The sequence below is a fragment of the Mesocricetus auratus genome, unplaced genomic scaffold (assembly GCF_017639785.1).
Source record: "Mesocricetus auratus isolate SY011 unplaced genomic scaffold, BCM_Maur_2.0 Super-Scaffold_6723, whole genome shotgun sequence".
Lineage (NCBI taxonomy): Eukaryota > Metazoa > Chordata > Mammalia > Rodentia > Cricetidae > Mesocricetus > Mesocricetus auratus.
This window is the reverse complement of record NW_024429183.1, coordinates 6,383,503-6,399,544: the sequence shown is the minus strand read 5'-3', so window position 1 is coordinate 6,399,544 and position 16,042 is coordinate 6,383,503. Positions and strand designations below refer to the sequence as shown.

At 52.4% G+C, this 16,042-nt stretch overlaps 1 protein-coding gene across 1 annotated transcript in view; it reads left to right on the top strand.

Moving 5' to 3' along the window:
- LOC101831493 (c-Maf inducing protein) overlaps positions 1 to 16,042 on the top strand; it is a 190,723-nt gene that overhangs the window by 150,134 nt on the left and 24,547 nt on the right. The window contains exons 5-9 of the mRNA XM_005073070.4: positions 122 to 163; positions 4,697 to 4,759; positions 8,663 to 8,743; positions 12,100 to 12,203; positions 13,912 to 14,016. Of these exons, the coding sequence (XP_005073127.1) occupies positions 122 to 163; positions 4,697 to 4,759; positions 8,663 to 8,743; positions 12,100 to 12,203; positions 13,912 to 14,016 (395 nt within the window). The remainder of the gene's footprint in view (positions 1 to 121; positions 164 to 4,696; positions 4,760 to 8,662; positions 8,744 to 12,099; positions 12,204 to 13,911; positions 14,017 to 16,042) is intronic.

Genomic DNA, 16,042 nt, shown 5'->3' with positions numbered 1-16,042 from the left:
AGGTGATTGGGGGTGGGAGGCGGGCGGGGGGGGGCACTGAAAATATTTGCCATGCTGTGGACCCTTGGGATCAAATGCCTGGTTTTGTTGATCGTGCTTTCCTTCTTTCTCGGTCCTTTAGAACACAAACCTGACCACTCAAGAGCACGAGAGCATCATTGTGGTAAGTAGCCTGCCGGCCTCCCTCCCGTCCCCCATTCCTCTAAAGCCCCAGCCTGGTGCCCAACCCAAGATCCTTCCTAAAGCGCCAGGCTGCCTCACAGTCCCAGCCCTTGACGGGCCTCTTGGCTGCCCACTCCCCCATCCTGCCTCAGTATGTCGTACAGAGGAGATGGCTGTGACAGGCGGTCTTTGGGGTTCACTGCAAGCAGCTCTCCGTCACCCTCATTCCCAAGTCTCCAGGGGGTGTGACTTTCACTTACAGCCCTCACCCTGTTACTGGCCAGGTCAACCCTCTCTTTCTTGCCCTGGTTATGCTCCCTGGTTAATTCATTACTAAAACCCTCTAGTACATACAGCAATTCTGAATTCTCAGAATTCAGCCGTGGCCTAAGCACCTTTGGGTAAGATGTTTTCCTGGACCATTTTAAGCTCTGAGACACTGTCATGAAAAAAAGGAAAAATGGGATTGCACCGATGGCATGGATGTCCTGCCTTGTTACCTGAGTCTACAAACAGTAGGAACAACCCCACCATCACATTCATCTGTTGTAGGAAGACAAATGTGATTGCTGCAAAACAGAGATATGTAGTGCGGGGAGTGGAGTGACAGAATCCCAGGAGAGAGAGCCAGAAAGTTTCCCGGGCAGTGACATCTGGGCTGGGCTTTGAAGCATCAATAGGAGTTTGCCAGATGAGTAAAGGCATCTGGGAAGAGCAAACAATTTACTCAAAGGTGCAGAGATTAAAGCAACATGGCATACTGTGGAGGTTTCGGCATTGCTGGAGCAGGAAGCTGGGAAACAACTAGATTGAACGTAAAGCAGGACACAGTTCTGGAGAGAACAGGGGGAGCCTCTGAGGAGGGGCTGCAGCCTTGGGAGTAACATGCCAGCCCCGGTGCCCCTTGAGTCCATCCAGCTAAGGCAGGCTTGTGTGAGCTGCTGTCCGTTCACTAGCGCTGTGGAATCAGCACTTTTCCCCTGGGCTGGCCCTCTGACGCAGAGTTTTGTCCTCACCGTTGGCCTGTTGATAGTCAGTCCCCTGTAGCAGCGCTTGATCATTCTCTGTGTACATACTTTTCCAGTAGAGCTTGAGTTAGCTTTTTTTATTTCACCAACCAGATTCCCAAGCTATAAAACCCATCAGTGGCTACCATTTGGGTGTCCGCAGAGGCACACAGGCTAGCACACACATCCTGCACTGGCCTGCTCTCCATGATGGTGAAGACGGCAGACTCAATGCTAACATGGGTCTAAGCTCAGAGCATCTAGACCTGATGAGGAGCCCACTGATAGAGGGCTACTTAGTTTTGATATTGCTAGTGTTTCACTGTGCTTTTGTTGTTGTCATTAAGAAGGTTTTAAGCCAAGCCTCGTGGCACAGGTGTATTTTCCTAGCTACTTAGGAGACTGAGGACAGAAGGATCACAAGTTCAAAGCCTGCCTGGGCTGCGTAATGAGTTCAAGGCCAGTCTGGCCAACTTAATGAGCCTTTTCTGGAAATGAAAAATAAAAAGGGGGCTGCAACATTGGCTCAGTGGTAGAGTCCCAGCCAGTGAGGGGCTGGCATGTGGCTCAGTGGTAGAGTACTTCCCTCCTACTAATGTGTGGGAAGGCCTAGATTTTCTGTACTTAGAACTAAAAAACAGAAGGAAAGATGGTCTTGCCTTCTCCCATTACCATCTTCAGAGGCTGTTTACCCGCAGTAACAGCTTCTTCATGAGTGCAGTGTGACAAGGGACGTGTTCCACATCTGTCACCCCACCTGTCAATGTTGCCTGGAGATCCTTTCAGGTCTTTCTGTAAATTTCTTGCACAAATGCCTCTCCCTCTGTGTGACATCTGCAGAGGGAAATTCCTCATTTTGGAGGTACCCTGGGCATTGTCAGAGTGTGACGCTCCTTGTTCTCTGGCCTTAACTCTCAAGAGGCCTTTGGGACAGAAATATCTCAAAGTGTACCAGGCACCCCTTAGGGCCAGTTCACCCTCATGAGACCTGTGTGTGTGCGCATGGTGTGGGGGGGGGAGGGGAGCTGCGTGCCCTGGTGTGTGTATGGAGGTCAGCAGCAGCAAGCAACTCTGTGGAGCTGGTTCAGTTGTCCCTTCTGTGTGGGTTCCTGGGACCAAGCTCAGGTGATGGAGCTTGCACAGCAATCCCTTAACCTTCTAAGTGTAATATAATGCTTCTTACTGGCGATTTTGTGACCTGCCTCCATGGCGATCTAAGGGGTGCACATTGGACATGCTTGTTCTTTTTATTTAACGGCTGTCCTTTCCGGTCCAGTGGCTTCAGTGCTCAGACTCTGGAAAATGCCAGTTGGTGCCTTTCTCATAGCTGCTCAGGACTCTGAGCCATCGTACCCAACATGCCGAGCAGAGGGCCTGCCTTCTAGAACGATTCCACAAGAATGGGAGCTTGCTTATTGATTATATCAATATATTTAAATACAGTCATCACTTTATGACCAGCCAAGACCTGGCAAACTCCCTGACCCTCTGTCTCTTCATCTGTACCTGTGGGCCTGAGGATTAGGTGAGGGGGTGGCTTGGACATGGCACTCGACAGCTGCTTTCAGTGCTAAACTAGCCCCCCTGTGCCACACTGTAACTCACTTCCATTAGGAAGGAGGCCTAGCATGAAGAGACTAGAGGGACCCAACCCAAGGAAATGACACCCTGGCCTGCACTGGCACCCGAGTAGAGCATGGGCAGTGCCTCGGGCAGAGAAGGGCCCTCCCATCCTGTTGCTGCCACTGGGACCCCAAGCCTCCCTTGGTTGAACCAGCAGAGTTGTGCTGAGTCCTCTGGCTCTAGGGTGGAGAGTGGGGCATCGTCTGCTTCCAGGAGGCAAAGGAAAGGCTGTGTGTAGCTGAGGCCGTGGCCAGGCTCTGAGCAGGTCACAGGGGTCCTACTACTGTCTTCTATATCATGCTGTCCCTCGTTGCCCAATTTCTCCTCCAGCATAGTCATTGTCCCATACTCGGGTCTGTCCCATGGTGAAGAGTGGAGCTGTCTATACCTAGAATGAACAGTAACCCACACATGATTGGCTCCGAGTCCTGGTTCTGCTGCTTACCAACTGTGTGCACCCTGGGCCTGTGCCCTCGCCTCTCTGAGCCCAGTCTTCCATTCTCAGTGGATGGACAAGCTACACGATTGTAGTCACACAGAGGCTGGTGTAGGGCACTGGAGACCACCATTGTAAATGCTGCCACCGTTATCTGCATGGCAGTTGTTTCATGTTGAGGTGGGACAGAGGTGTGCCTGGGGCTGGGAACCCCTGACCTGAGTGGCCTGGTACTGCCCAGAGCAAACCCAGGATGGAGCCAGATACTATGTGTCACCTGTGGCTGGTGGCCACCATGCTGGATAGTCTAGAACTGACAAAAGGGGCCTGAGCATAGCTCTGCCTGTTGGTCTGAATGGGGCAGCTTCATCTCAGAGGACTGCCCACCTGAGTCACCAGCAATCTCAATCTTTAACCCACCCCCTTCACCCCCGCACCCGGCATTGAACCCGGGGCCTCCCATCACCGAGCTGCACCTCGCCACTTTTTTGTCATCTTGAGCCTCGGTGTCCAGGCTGTCCTCAAACTCACTCTGTAGCAACAGGCCCCTGCCTCAGCCTCCCAAGTAGCTAGATGACTCCTGGACCTGTACGGCCTTTTCCACAATCCTCCTAGAACCAGCCAGGCCCTAGTGTGACGCAGCGAGCCCCAAGGAGACTTGCTAAGCAGTTGCTCAAGGGTGGAGGGGTGTGCCCTTCCTTGAGGTGAGGTGTGCTTAGATGGTTTGTGTTGTCACATTCAGCAAGGTGAGGCCACAGGTACTGCTGTAGTGCACGGGACTGGCAGCCCACAAAGCACAGTCAACCTGGTGGCTAAGGAACCTCACTCTCTGATGACTGTGGAGACGTTTTGGACTGCATTGGAGACAAAGCCGCTTGCTCTAGTGGTTTAGTTGCGAGGGGGCAAGACCAGAGTGTCAGCCAGGACTCTGCCCAGCCTGGCACCGTCCCTTAAGGGTGGTGCCAGGAGCTCAGCTCCCTTCTCCCTCAGTGATAGGAACTTAGAAGGTGCCCAGATCCCTTCTTTACTTTTTTTTATGATTATTTTTATTTTATGTACATGGATTTGCCTATATGAGGGTGTTAGATCCCTTGGAACTAGAGTTACAGACAGTTGTGAGCTGTCATGAGGGTGCTGGAAATTTAACCCAGGTCTTCTGGAATTGAACCCACTGAGCCATCTCTCCAGCCCCCCAGATTCTTGTTTAAAATGGCATTGTGTTCACCCAATAAGATGTCCTGCTGCTTCATGAAGCCCCTAAAATTAGATGTGCCACTGTGGGTCTAACCTGGAGCCTTCCTGCACCCTGGAACCCTGATCTGCACGTTAGAATGGAGCTCTACCCTGCGGAGGATAGAGGGACGTTTTCATTTCACCACAGACAGCTCTCTTCTGCAGACCACATTCCTCACCCCCACCCCCACCCCCACCAAGCCCTGCTGACTGGTGCTTGTTCATTTTCTTGTAGGCAATTGCGCCTCTGCTGGAAAATAACCACCCACCACCAGATCTCTGTGAATTCTTCTGCAAGGTATGGTATCACTGCAGTGTGCTGCCAAAGGCCACTGCCACCATGGTGTGCAAAGCTAGAGTGGGTATGAAGGCCCTGCTTGAATGCCAGCCTGGGCAGGGTCCCAGGTACGGGCAGGAGGCGTGCAGGTACCCGTCTTGGGGCTGCTGTCCTCTGATAGACAGGCTAAGGAAGAACCAGGCGTCTGGCTTTGCTGTGCACTATTCCTGGCTGTCTTGGGAGGCAGCTTGCAGCCAGTCTTCTGGATTCCTGACGTCAGAGCTGGGTTATTCTTAGCTGAGGCTCCTCTGAGCACTGGCTGGCCCAGGGTAGGGGCCCGGCTGCAGGGCTTTCCCTGGACCAGGGAAACTGGCAGCATGTGCCAGGTCAGCTTGGAGGAGCCACAGAGCAGGGCAGCATGCCCAGGGACCTGATGCCAACCTCACAGCAGTTTGTATGCAACATAGCCAGCCACACCAGGGGACAGGGCCTTCCCAGAACAACAGCTCAGCAGCCTGGGGGACTGGGCTGACACACAAACCTCTCTGTCTCCCCCCCCCCGTGTGTGTGTGTGTGTGTGTGTGTGTGTGTGTGTGTGTACTGTACTAACTTGATATCCTTAGGAAGACACATGCTTGCATCTCTCACCAACCCAGCAAAACCATGTCATAGCCCTGCAAACTGACTTACTTTGTCCTCACTCCATGGTTCCCTTAAGCACCATGTGGGGCCCCTGTCCCCTTCTACAGCCCCGCGCTGCCCGATGGGAACATGTAGACTATACTCATCATGAAATAAGCGTGTGAAGCAGGGACAGGGTCCTTGGTGGAAACCCTATTTTTTTGTCCCCTGGATGGCCAACAGCAGAGTGCTGGAGGTGGGGCTTGGAAAATGGGACGAGTCTGTGTTCTCTTTGGCTCTGCTTCTCCTATAAGGAGACCTTTCCCAGTGACTCACACATTGGCCAGCCCATGGCATCCAGGGGGCAGTTCAGGACCCAGCACTGAAAACCCTTCATGCGGTATAGGCAATGGGCACCCTGGCCCAAAGGGGCGAGCATCCACCAACATGGCAAGCCCACACAGGAGAGAGGCCTCTGCTCTAACAGTCACTGTCATCTCCTAGGCAAATGGAGTAAGAGACCCTGGACTTCAGGCTCCTACAGGATCAATTGGCCAATTGCTTCTCCACAGCCTGCTCAGTCTCATCCACACAAGCCCCATGCAGGCCTCTCAAGCTGATGGTTTCTCCTGCTCTCATAGTTATAAATGTTTATTCCAGAAAATTGGCCTTTGTTCAAAGTCTTTTTAAAAGTTGATTCGTTTATTCTATGTGTTTATGCACACGTGGCCACGCTGAGTGTGTGGAGGTCACAGGATAACTTGTTGGAGTTGGTGCTTTCTTTCCACCTTGTAGATTTTGGGGATCAAACTCAGGTTGTCAGCTTGGTGGCAAATACTCTTACCTGCTGAGCAACCTCACCAGACCCCCAAAGTAAGTCTTTCCCTGGGGTTCCTGCTAGCAGGAAGTAAAGTAGGAGAAAACGGACCTTGGGAAGTCCCTGCTTGAGCCTAAATGGAAGAGGCGAGAATCTGGCCAGTGCCACGTGGCTTCAGGCTGTCTTCCCTCTGGAGGCTAAGTCCAGGGAGTGGAGCTTTATTGGTACAAAACCCTTCCCAACAGTCCCCAGGGCCTCTTTGAGGAGTCTCCAGACAGTCCTTCCTGCTAGACTTCCAGGCCTCAAACACAAAGCTGCCCTGATTTCCCAGAAAAGCCCTGGGCTCTTTCTCCCAGGTCCACTGGTCTCTCTAAGAGTTGCCAATAGAACTCCTCTGAGGCTAAGGGGCTCCTATGCACAAGCAGGTCAGTGTGGTAAGGTCAGTGGGACAAGGGAGCTTGTCCGCTCAGCGGAAGTCCTTCTCCTTCAATTCAAAAGCAAGGCACCATGGGATGGAGGGTGTAGCTACTAGACAGAGCACTTACCTAGCACAGACCCACTGAGCCTTACATTTGATCCCTACCACTGCAAAAACCTGGGTGTGATGGCTCACATCTCTAATTCCTGGCACTCAAGAGATGAAGACAGGAGAATCGGTATCAAAGTCATCCTTGGCTACACAGTAAATTCCAGGCCAGCCTGGACTGTCTTTAAAAATGCAAGTGTGAGAAACTCTTAGGAGCTTGGCCTAGGGACTTCTACAAGATATTGACAGCAGCCACTGAAAAGTCAAGAGGCTACCCCACACCTAGAATTTTCTTCAACTTATCAGACAGGCCTGCTGGATCCTACATAAGGGAATACAATTCCAGGCAGAGCAGACCCATCTGAGATGGTCCTAAACATTCGAGGTCAAACCAACAGCAACAAAAGATTCTACCCTGTCCGGGTTTTTTTCCCCTTACTCTAACAGAAGAAAAGCAAGAGGCTCTGTGGTTTTCACCCAGTTGAGTTTGAAACCTAAATTCACCCACAGATGTGTATAATGGGGTTAGTCAGTTGCCAGAACTTTGAAGTAACCAAGGTGTTCCTCAGTAAGTGAATGGATAAATTAACTGTGGTCTGCCTGTGCAGTGGGATCTGTGCATGTGTGTGCGTGAGTACATGTGTGCAGAGAAGTCACAGGACAACCTCAGGTGCCTTTCCTCAGGCAGATTTCATATTTTGACACAATGTCTTCACTGATTGTCTATTGGCTAGGCTGGCCTGTCTCTGCCTCCCTGATTTTCATTTTTATTTATGTGTAAATGTATGTCACTTGTTACACGTATGTGGGTTCCCATGGAAGCCAGAAGAGGGCACCAGATTCCCTGGAGCTGGAGTTACAGGTGGCGGTGAACTGCCCAGTGTGGGTGCTAAGAACCAAATTCCCATCTTTTGCAGTTTAGCCTTCCTAACTTAGTTCCCTGGTAACCATGGAGCTGTCCCTCCTGCCTCACGCCTGGGTTCTGGGGATGGAACCCAGCAAGTGTTTTGCTGAGTCATCATCCCAGCACTATCAAGAGACTCTTACTCGGAATTATAAAGAAATGAACAGCCAGGTGTGGTGGTGCACACCTGTAATCCCAGCAGCAGGGATACTGAGGCAGGAGGACAATATGGACTGCTTAGTGAGACCCTGTCTCTGAAAAAGAAGGGAGAAAAGGAGCCTTAAAGCTGCGAACAGCCTGCAGGGAACACCAGCCTCACAACCCATGAGTGTTACCCCTGGGGGACAGCGTACTGCACAGGCTGCATGCCTTTGTGATTTCAGCTATAAGTTAAGCATCTATAGTCCACAAATCTGAAATCCAAAATGCCCCAAAACCCAAAACATTGAGCTCTGACGTGTCACCATGTGTAGGAAGCTGTCAAAATTGGCACACTAAAACCATTGCATGAAAATCACCTTCAGGCTCTACATAAAAAGAATCCTTTGCTCTTCAGGTCTCCACACTTCTAACAGAGCCTGTTAACCTGTGCGTACAGCTCTGGGAGGGGCAGGCTGCTAGGGAGGCAAAGGCCAGAGGAAGGGCAGGGTGCTAGGCAAACAGAGTCCAAGGTAAAACTAGTATATACTACTGGCACGGTGATGCATATCCTTGGCCTTGGGTCCAGACCCTTAGAATGTGCACCCAGAGACCACCCTAGTGTAGCCTAAACTGTGACCCTGTGACATTCTGGTGTAGGCTAGTCACCTGCAACAAGTGTACTGTGCTACTGTGGCAGGTTGACTGATGGGGAGACTATGACACATCTCCACTTTGTAGTTTTGCTGTGAGCCTAAGCCTGCTCTAAAGCGTGCAGTCTTCCTAAATAAGCTGCAGCAACATTCAGCAAGGGAAACTATATCCTTGTGGGCTTGGTGTCATCCTCCGGCCTCTGGAAGTATCGGGCTGTGGGTGGGGCTCCCCCAGCCTGCACTGACCGTGTCTCTCTCCCCCTAGCACTGCAGGGAGAGGCCCCGGTCCATGGTGGTCATCGAGGTGTTCACACCGGTGGTTCAGAGGATCCTTAAGCATAACATGGTAAGTGCCTGCATGGACAGCCTGGGGTGGGTGGGCGTGGCCAGATGTGTGCAGCTTGTTCTCCAGGGCTGTTTTTCCTCACTAAAACAGGCAGAGAGATGTTTTTCCAATAGGTGAGAATAGGCGCTGTGGCTGGGGCCCTACTATGGGACGTAGACAGTACACTGTTCTCCAGGATGTAGATCCTCTTGAAGGATGGGCACGTGCAGTGACATCCTTCCTTCTGAAGGACGTGGTGTAGAGGGCTGAGAGCAGCTCCAGTGGGAAGAGCCTAGCAGGAGTGGCCTTGGCTGGGCATAAATGTCAACATCACAGCGGTGATTGCTGGACCCTTACCCTGAGGATCTTTCCCCTGTAGCCTGTCACCCCAGTCCAATCTTAGGAAACAACATATCCTTCAGCTCTGTCCAGATCATTAAAATAAGGAAAGTCTGAGCAACAGGCCCAGGCCAGAGGAAGGACACATGACAACTGAGTGTCATATGCAGTCCCAGATGGGACACCAAAACAGACAAAGGACATTGTGAGGGCTGGAGATGTTGTTTGGTTGGTAAAGTGCTTGCCCAGCGTGCATGAGGCCCTGGGTTCTGTCTCCAGCACCTTATAAACTCAGTGTGGTAATGGACCCCTGTAATCCTAGCCCTGGGGGGGTGGAGGCAGGCAAGTCTGTCAGGGTCATTCTCAACTACAGTATGAATGTAAGGCCAGCTTTGTTCTACATGAGAATACGTCTAAAAGCAAAGGTGGCAGGGGCACACACATTAGTGGGGAGTGATGGAAATCTAAACGGAGTAGAGGTTAGTTCATTTTGAAAACATTAAGGCAGAATTTAATTGTCCCCTTTGATGACCTGGCATCTGTATGGCACTTAGTGTGAGAATGGCAAGTATTTTCTCAGTACCACATGTAGGGTAGCTGAGACTTTACAACACAGACAAGGCCTAAGAACAACAAACGTGTCCCTGGAGATTTACTGGGTACCATTTTGGAGCCAGACACTGTGATGTCATTGACTCAGTGACAGCTCTCTGAGAGTATATACATGGAAGTCTAGGACCAGAAAGACTGAGCAGGGTCACCAGGGTCTATGTCACTATGAGTATTCATGATGTGGGGAATGGGCCTCTAAGGTCAGGACACTTCAAATGTTCTTTTATTGTCACCTGGGCATATGAAAAGCCTCTGAGAAAGGGTAACCTAGAAAATCAGCTCCTGTGTCCACAGCAAGCCCCTGGGGGTGGCGGGCGGTGGCGGTGTATAACCCAATCCCTTCCCCAGGCAAGAGTGAAAGCGCTTGACAGTTGCACTACCCCACCTTCTGTATCCATGACAGACATCATTAATCAAGCACAGCACACCTGCAACATCAGTGAGAGTTTTGCACTCAGTGCTCCAGGCAGTAGGAGCAACTGGAAACCGTGTGGGTACCATGAATAGATCCTGCTACCTATGGACATAAGCAGTTCTGGGTTTTCACTGGTGGTCAATAAACATTTCATAAGGGTTCTTTGGGGAAGGGAATTTAACGGGAAAAAGTCAACAGTCTGGCCTCCAAGGGCTCAGCCATGCACGGTTAGCCTTGTGTTTGGTTCATTTCATGGGCTTTCAGGAGTGACCATGGGATAATATTTTTAATACGAATAAGAAATAACTCCAGGTCAAATGCGTAATTTACATCATCTGTTGACCTGGCATTTAAGGTTTGCCCCGTCAGCCACCACAGGCATCAGGGGCATGAAGTATTCGGGCCACACTAGACTCTTGGTGGATCTTGGCCATACACAGATTGACAGGGAGCATAGACCAGAACCAAGGGGAAGCAGGGGAGATGGAGAGCCGTGGCTTGGAGTCCCATGACCGCACATCCCTAACCGGGTTCAGGGAAGCAGGGTCTGTAGACTCATGTGACCCTAGAGATGCAGGGGATAGAGACGGACTCACTTCATTCCACAGGGCCCTTCAGAACGGCCCAGATTGGCTTGACAGGCTGAGACCATGTGCTTTTCTGTCACCTTTTGTAAGAGAATGGAGCACTGTGGGCATCTCCCCAGATAGGAAGGCAAGATGAAGTGTCTCCCTGCAGGGCTCCATTCCTAGCTCAGTGTTGTATGTGTACATGCCTGAGAAAGAGAGACGTCTTGCTGGCCAAATACATCATTTTTTCAGAACTGGAGCAAGAGTGTTCGTTCCTTCCCCTCCCTGACCTGAGGCAGAGCAGTGTGGGTTGGTACCTGCCAACCCTCCTCATCCCATCCCTAGCTGAGCTCGGGAATGAACGCAGACGGACAGTAAGGCCAAGAGGCCTTTCCTAAAAGGGCTTCTCTCTCTCTCTTTCTCTTTCCCTCCCTCCCTCCCTCCCCTCTCCACTGCCCGTTTCCCTGACAAGTCCAGGACTCAGCAAGCCCCTGGGCCACTCTAGGTACTTGGCTCGTACCTCCTGGGAGGGCTTGCTCTGCCCACACCTGCTGATGTCACTCTCGAATTATGCCACTCAGCTAGAGCAGGAAGAACCCTTTTGTCCTTGGCCAGGGCCCGTGATTAAGCACCAAGTGCAGTCGCAGATGGACACTTGTGGTTCTAGATGCGGCTGTCCCCCGGGCTAGGAGCACTTTTTAAGTGTGCAGCCTCCTGCTTTCCCCACCTTCAGTGACACACCCGCACTGCCCTTTCCTGGCTGTGTGCTTACACACTGGCTGCCTCCCGCACACCCACCGCCAGCACCCACATCTCCTTCCAGCTCCCAGTCACCACTAGCTCCCTCCTTTGCGCGTAGGCCTCACTGTGTAGCCCAGCCGGGTGTCAAACTCACAAACTTCCTGCCTCAGCCTCTCCAGAGCTAGGATCATTGGTGTGTGCCATCGTTCTTGGCTCTCCCTGTGCCTTCGAAGGTGGCTCGTGGTCTTCAGACACTCTTTGCTCTAGAGGCTAGGGGTCTCTGGGGTCTGCTAAACCCCAGGAAGCCCCTGAGGGACTGTGCCTGGGCGCAGCTTCCCCTGTCACACCTCCACTCAGGAGGAAGCTGGTGCATGTCACTCCTGTAGTAGGGTGTGTGGAGCTACACTTGGCCAGAGATGAGTTCCCAGGAACTGCGCTATTGCTCTGCACTGCAGTCTCTCTGGCTGCTGAGTGCCTCAGACACCAGCTCCGAGATTCAAAAGAACTTGTTTCCCAGGGCAACCAGAGGCCAGGAGGGGCATCTGCCTACCCAGCAGAGCCACGGCGTGGAAAGATGCAGCCTGCACCAGGACCCTTTCTGACCTTGGGAGACATTAGAGGTGTGAATGGGAATGCGATGTCTCCCTTCCCCAGCTCCTGCCCGCTGTGCCTCAGTAACTCTGCCTTTGCTGTCTCTGCAGGACTTCGGGAAGTGCCCAAGGCTGAGGCTCTTCACCCAGGAGTACATTCTCGCTCTGAATGAGCTCAATGCAGGCATGGAGGTGGTGAAGAAATTCATTCAGAGGTGTGTCTCACCTACTCACCCACCCACCCACCCCCACCTCTCCCTACTCCGGACTACCTGCCCGGTTTCTGATACACAGGGAAGAACTGTGTCTCACCTTGTAGGAGGCACTCCACTGGAGTCTCCCAGCCCTGTGTGGTCCCAGCTACTAGCTTGTTGTGTGACAGTGAGCCTGTTCCTCCGTGATCCTGGGAGATTGTTGTACAAATAAATAGCACGTGAGGAAGCCCTAACCCTCCTGTAGGGGATTTCCTAAATCATGTTCTTGTCCCTGAGTCTCCCCCTCCTCTACCCCCCATGGGAGCGGCTGTGGGTGTCCAGGGTGGAGCAAGGACCAGGGACAAAAACATCATCGATGCCATCTCACCTTGGCCTGTACTGTTAGGTTTCCTTTTCAGATGTTCTCATGCCTCAGTTTCCTCGTCCGTGAAATGAGGTCCCCAGTATCTGTGCCATCCAATGACAATCCCAGGGAGCTGAAGTGTACTAATTTGTCCTGTGTTTTAAGAAAACCTGACTTGGGGGCTGGGTCTGTGGCCCAGTAGGCAGATTGCCTAACCTACTTGAAGCCTGGGTTCAGTCCCTAGCAGGACAGAAACCATGCATCATAGTGTAGTTCCTTGGTCCCAGCCCTTGACAAGTGGAGGCAGAAGGATCAGAGGTCCAAAGTCATCTTTGGCTACATAGCAAGTTCAAATCCAGCAGGTGCTACAAAAGACCCTGTCTCCAAAAGAAGAGAGAAATAAAAAGAGCCTGTTGATCCAGTGGTGAAGCTGGGGTTTGTGACCTGTGCTCCCTGCAGTCTCACAGGGCATTCCCACACTCAGGCAGGCTGCTCTTCTGCAAGGCCTGGTGTTAACAGGGTCACCTTCTAGTCCCCACTGTGGTCTGTGGGGGCAGGGCAGGGCAGGCCTGTCTCAGTGACAGCAGCTGTGATGACAGTTTACCTCAGAGGTTGCATGCATCATCCTGGGCTCACAGGCCAGCCCATTTTACAGATAAGGACCGTGGCACAGTCACCCCCGTAACAAATGATAGTCACTAACACATTACTAAGAACTCAGTGATGTTGGAGGTGCTGTGTTCAGCTAAGGTGACCTGAGTGATGATGGTTTTGGGGGATTTGTTTGTTTGTTTTGGCTTTTTGAGATAGGGTTTCCATGTATAATAGCCTTGGCTGTCCTAGAACTCACTCTGTAGACCAGGCTGTCCTCATACTCACAGAGATCCACCTGCCTCTGCCTCCCAAGTGCTGAGATTAAAGGTGTGGGCCACCACCTCCTGGCTAAATGACTTTTTTTTTTTTACAAAGCATACTTTTGAGAGTTACGCTGTGTCATATTCCAGAAACACCTGTACAAATGGTGCTGTCTCAGGACAGAGCCAGGACATGCTGCGTCCTTCTGTGAACTGGGTTTGCTTCTCTGTCACCACTGAGGATGGTGTGTCTCTCTGCACACAGTTCAAGGTGTAGGGGTAAAGTCTAAGCAGCTGGCCAGGCCCCTCAGCTGGCACCCCCAGCCCTGCCCATTCTTAGCCAGGACTGCAGGCCTGAGTCACCAGCCACATGGCACAGACGCTCCGCCTGTCCTCAGCAGGGCTGGCGGAGTAGGTGGTCTCACGCCTGGGCAGTTCCTCTGCCCCTCAGCTCCGTCTCGGGCCAACAGCTACTCCCCAGCCTCCTCACCTTCCCTCCTCTCTCTTCCAGCATGCATGGCCCCACAGGGCACTGCCCACACCCCCGGGTCCTGCCCAACCTTGTGGCTGTGTGCCTGGCTGCCATCTACTCCTGCTACGAAGAGTTCATCAACAGGTCAGTGTTGCCGTGCCGGGTGGTCGGGGTGGGGGCCACAGTGCCACCTCGTCCTGAGAATGTGTTGCTGTAGAGGGTGACTTGTCACCCCTCTCTGGTGGGAGCGTGGAGTGGCTGTTGCTGCCTTGACTTCATGCTGTTTGCCAGATGCCTCAGCCATTGGTGTGAGCCCTGCCCTAGGGTAGGGCTGAAAAGGCGACATGACACCCAGCATCACTAGCTGCTAGGCAACTGGGCTCTAGTTAGAGGCATCCTATGCTGAAGGCTGCTCACTATGAGATAGGGTGACACACTGAGTAGTTGGGGTAAAGGACTGCTCGGGTGTTTTAGCACCCTGGAGGCTGAGGCAGGAGGATTACAGGTTTAAGGCTACATAGTGAGAACCTGTCTCAAAAAAAAAGAGAAACACATGCATGTGTGGCACCTGTACACGTGTGCGCTCGTGTGTGCATAGGGGGGAGGGTATTGAGGTGTGTCCCAGCCTTGCCATTTGGCAGCTTGGGTCTTGCTGTATGGTCTGTAGTTTTTCCTCAAGAGCCTGCTGCAGAATAATAGTTTTCAGCGCTAGGAAGTGGCTGCATTGTACCTGCGAACATTTCCCCTCCTGGGCCGAGTGTTCTTGGGGGACACACATAGATCTCCGACTACACAGAACCTGTCTGGTGGGGAGACAGGCACGCACATGGTAAAACTGGGTAGTGAGGGAGCCAGAAGGGGGTTACTGTGGATTCTTGACTGGGAGAGGAGTCTCAGGAAGAGTAAGAGCCTAGGATTTAGGTGGAGCGTGCGACTGCCGTGGGCAGCTGCTGTGTCCCTCCGCTGGGACCCCTGACCCAGGAGCCTGGCTATGGTACACTTGTGTATTTCTTCATCTCCCCTTCCCGTTTTGATACAGACCCCATTTGCCCTGGTTGAGGCTGTTTAGGGGCCACAGAGGGACACGGGTGCCATTGATCTGTGAGCATCTTTCTGTAGTAGACTTCTAGGTCATTAGAGGCTGATGCGCAGGGCATGGTGGGGTCTGCTGCAACTACCCAGTTGTTCTGTTGAAACAATGCACAGCTGCGAGGGGCCCCCCACTGCCTAGGCACCGTCAGAGCTGGGGTGAGGGCAACAGCATGTACCAAAGTACTTTCTCAACAAAAAGGCTCCAGTGCCTTTGGGGTCACTGAACTTGGGCAAATGGCTTCTAAAACCAGCAGGCAGAGAAGATCAGGAAAGGGACATTTCTAGGTAGCAGGGCGAGAGAGCGGAGGATTGTTGTTCTTGGGCCTGGTCCTGTCATCACCAGGAGACTTTGGGCAATAATGAACCATTTCCTTGTTTTGGAAAGGGTGGCCACATCCTAGGACTCAGCTCAAAGGCTGCGCTGCCCCCTCCCAGAGGAATACTGTGATGTACATCTCTTCCCGTCCCACAGTTGGTGGTGATATGACCTCGGCAGCCAGGGGTCATGTGAGGTGGGATTTGGCTGATGCTGCAGACAAGGGCACCTTTGTCCTGGAGAAGTGGCTGTTGGCCTTTTGCCAGCACAAGATGGGGTCTATGCAGCTTAGCAAAAAAGAAAGGAGGAAAGGATACCCAGGCCCCTACTGCCATTCTGGATTACTTGGTGTGGTCTTGGTGGTGTTTGGACTCCCCTGGCCAGAACTAAGAACTCTTGCCAGAAGAAAGTTAGACGGGTCCTTCAGGGAGGCGCTATTGAAGATAAGACCCCCCCAGACTGATAGTGACAGGGAAGAAAGAAGCAGGAAGAGGCGTGTCCAGGGAGAGGGAGAAGCACTTGCAGAGGTCTGGTGGCGACGGGGCTGCTGCCCATCACAGCATTTTTTTCCATCTTTGGTCCCAAACGCCTGCTGCAGAACCACTCATCCGGCTGAAGTTACATGCAGACTTTTTTGGCAGGGTATTTGACAGAGGGTCCCTGCAGAGGAGTAGCCAAGGGAAAATAGTGTGGCTAAGGCCAGGGACAGAGGAGCTGAAGCCCAAGGGGCTCCCCTGGGATGGTATTGGTAGCAAGCGGAGC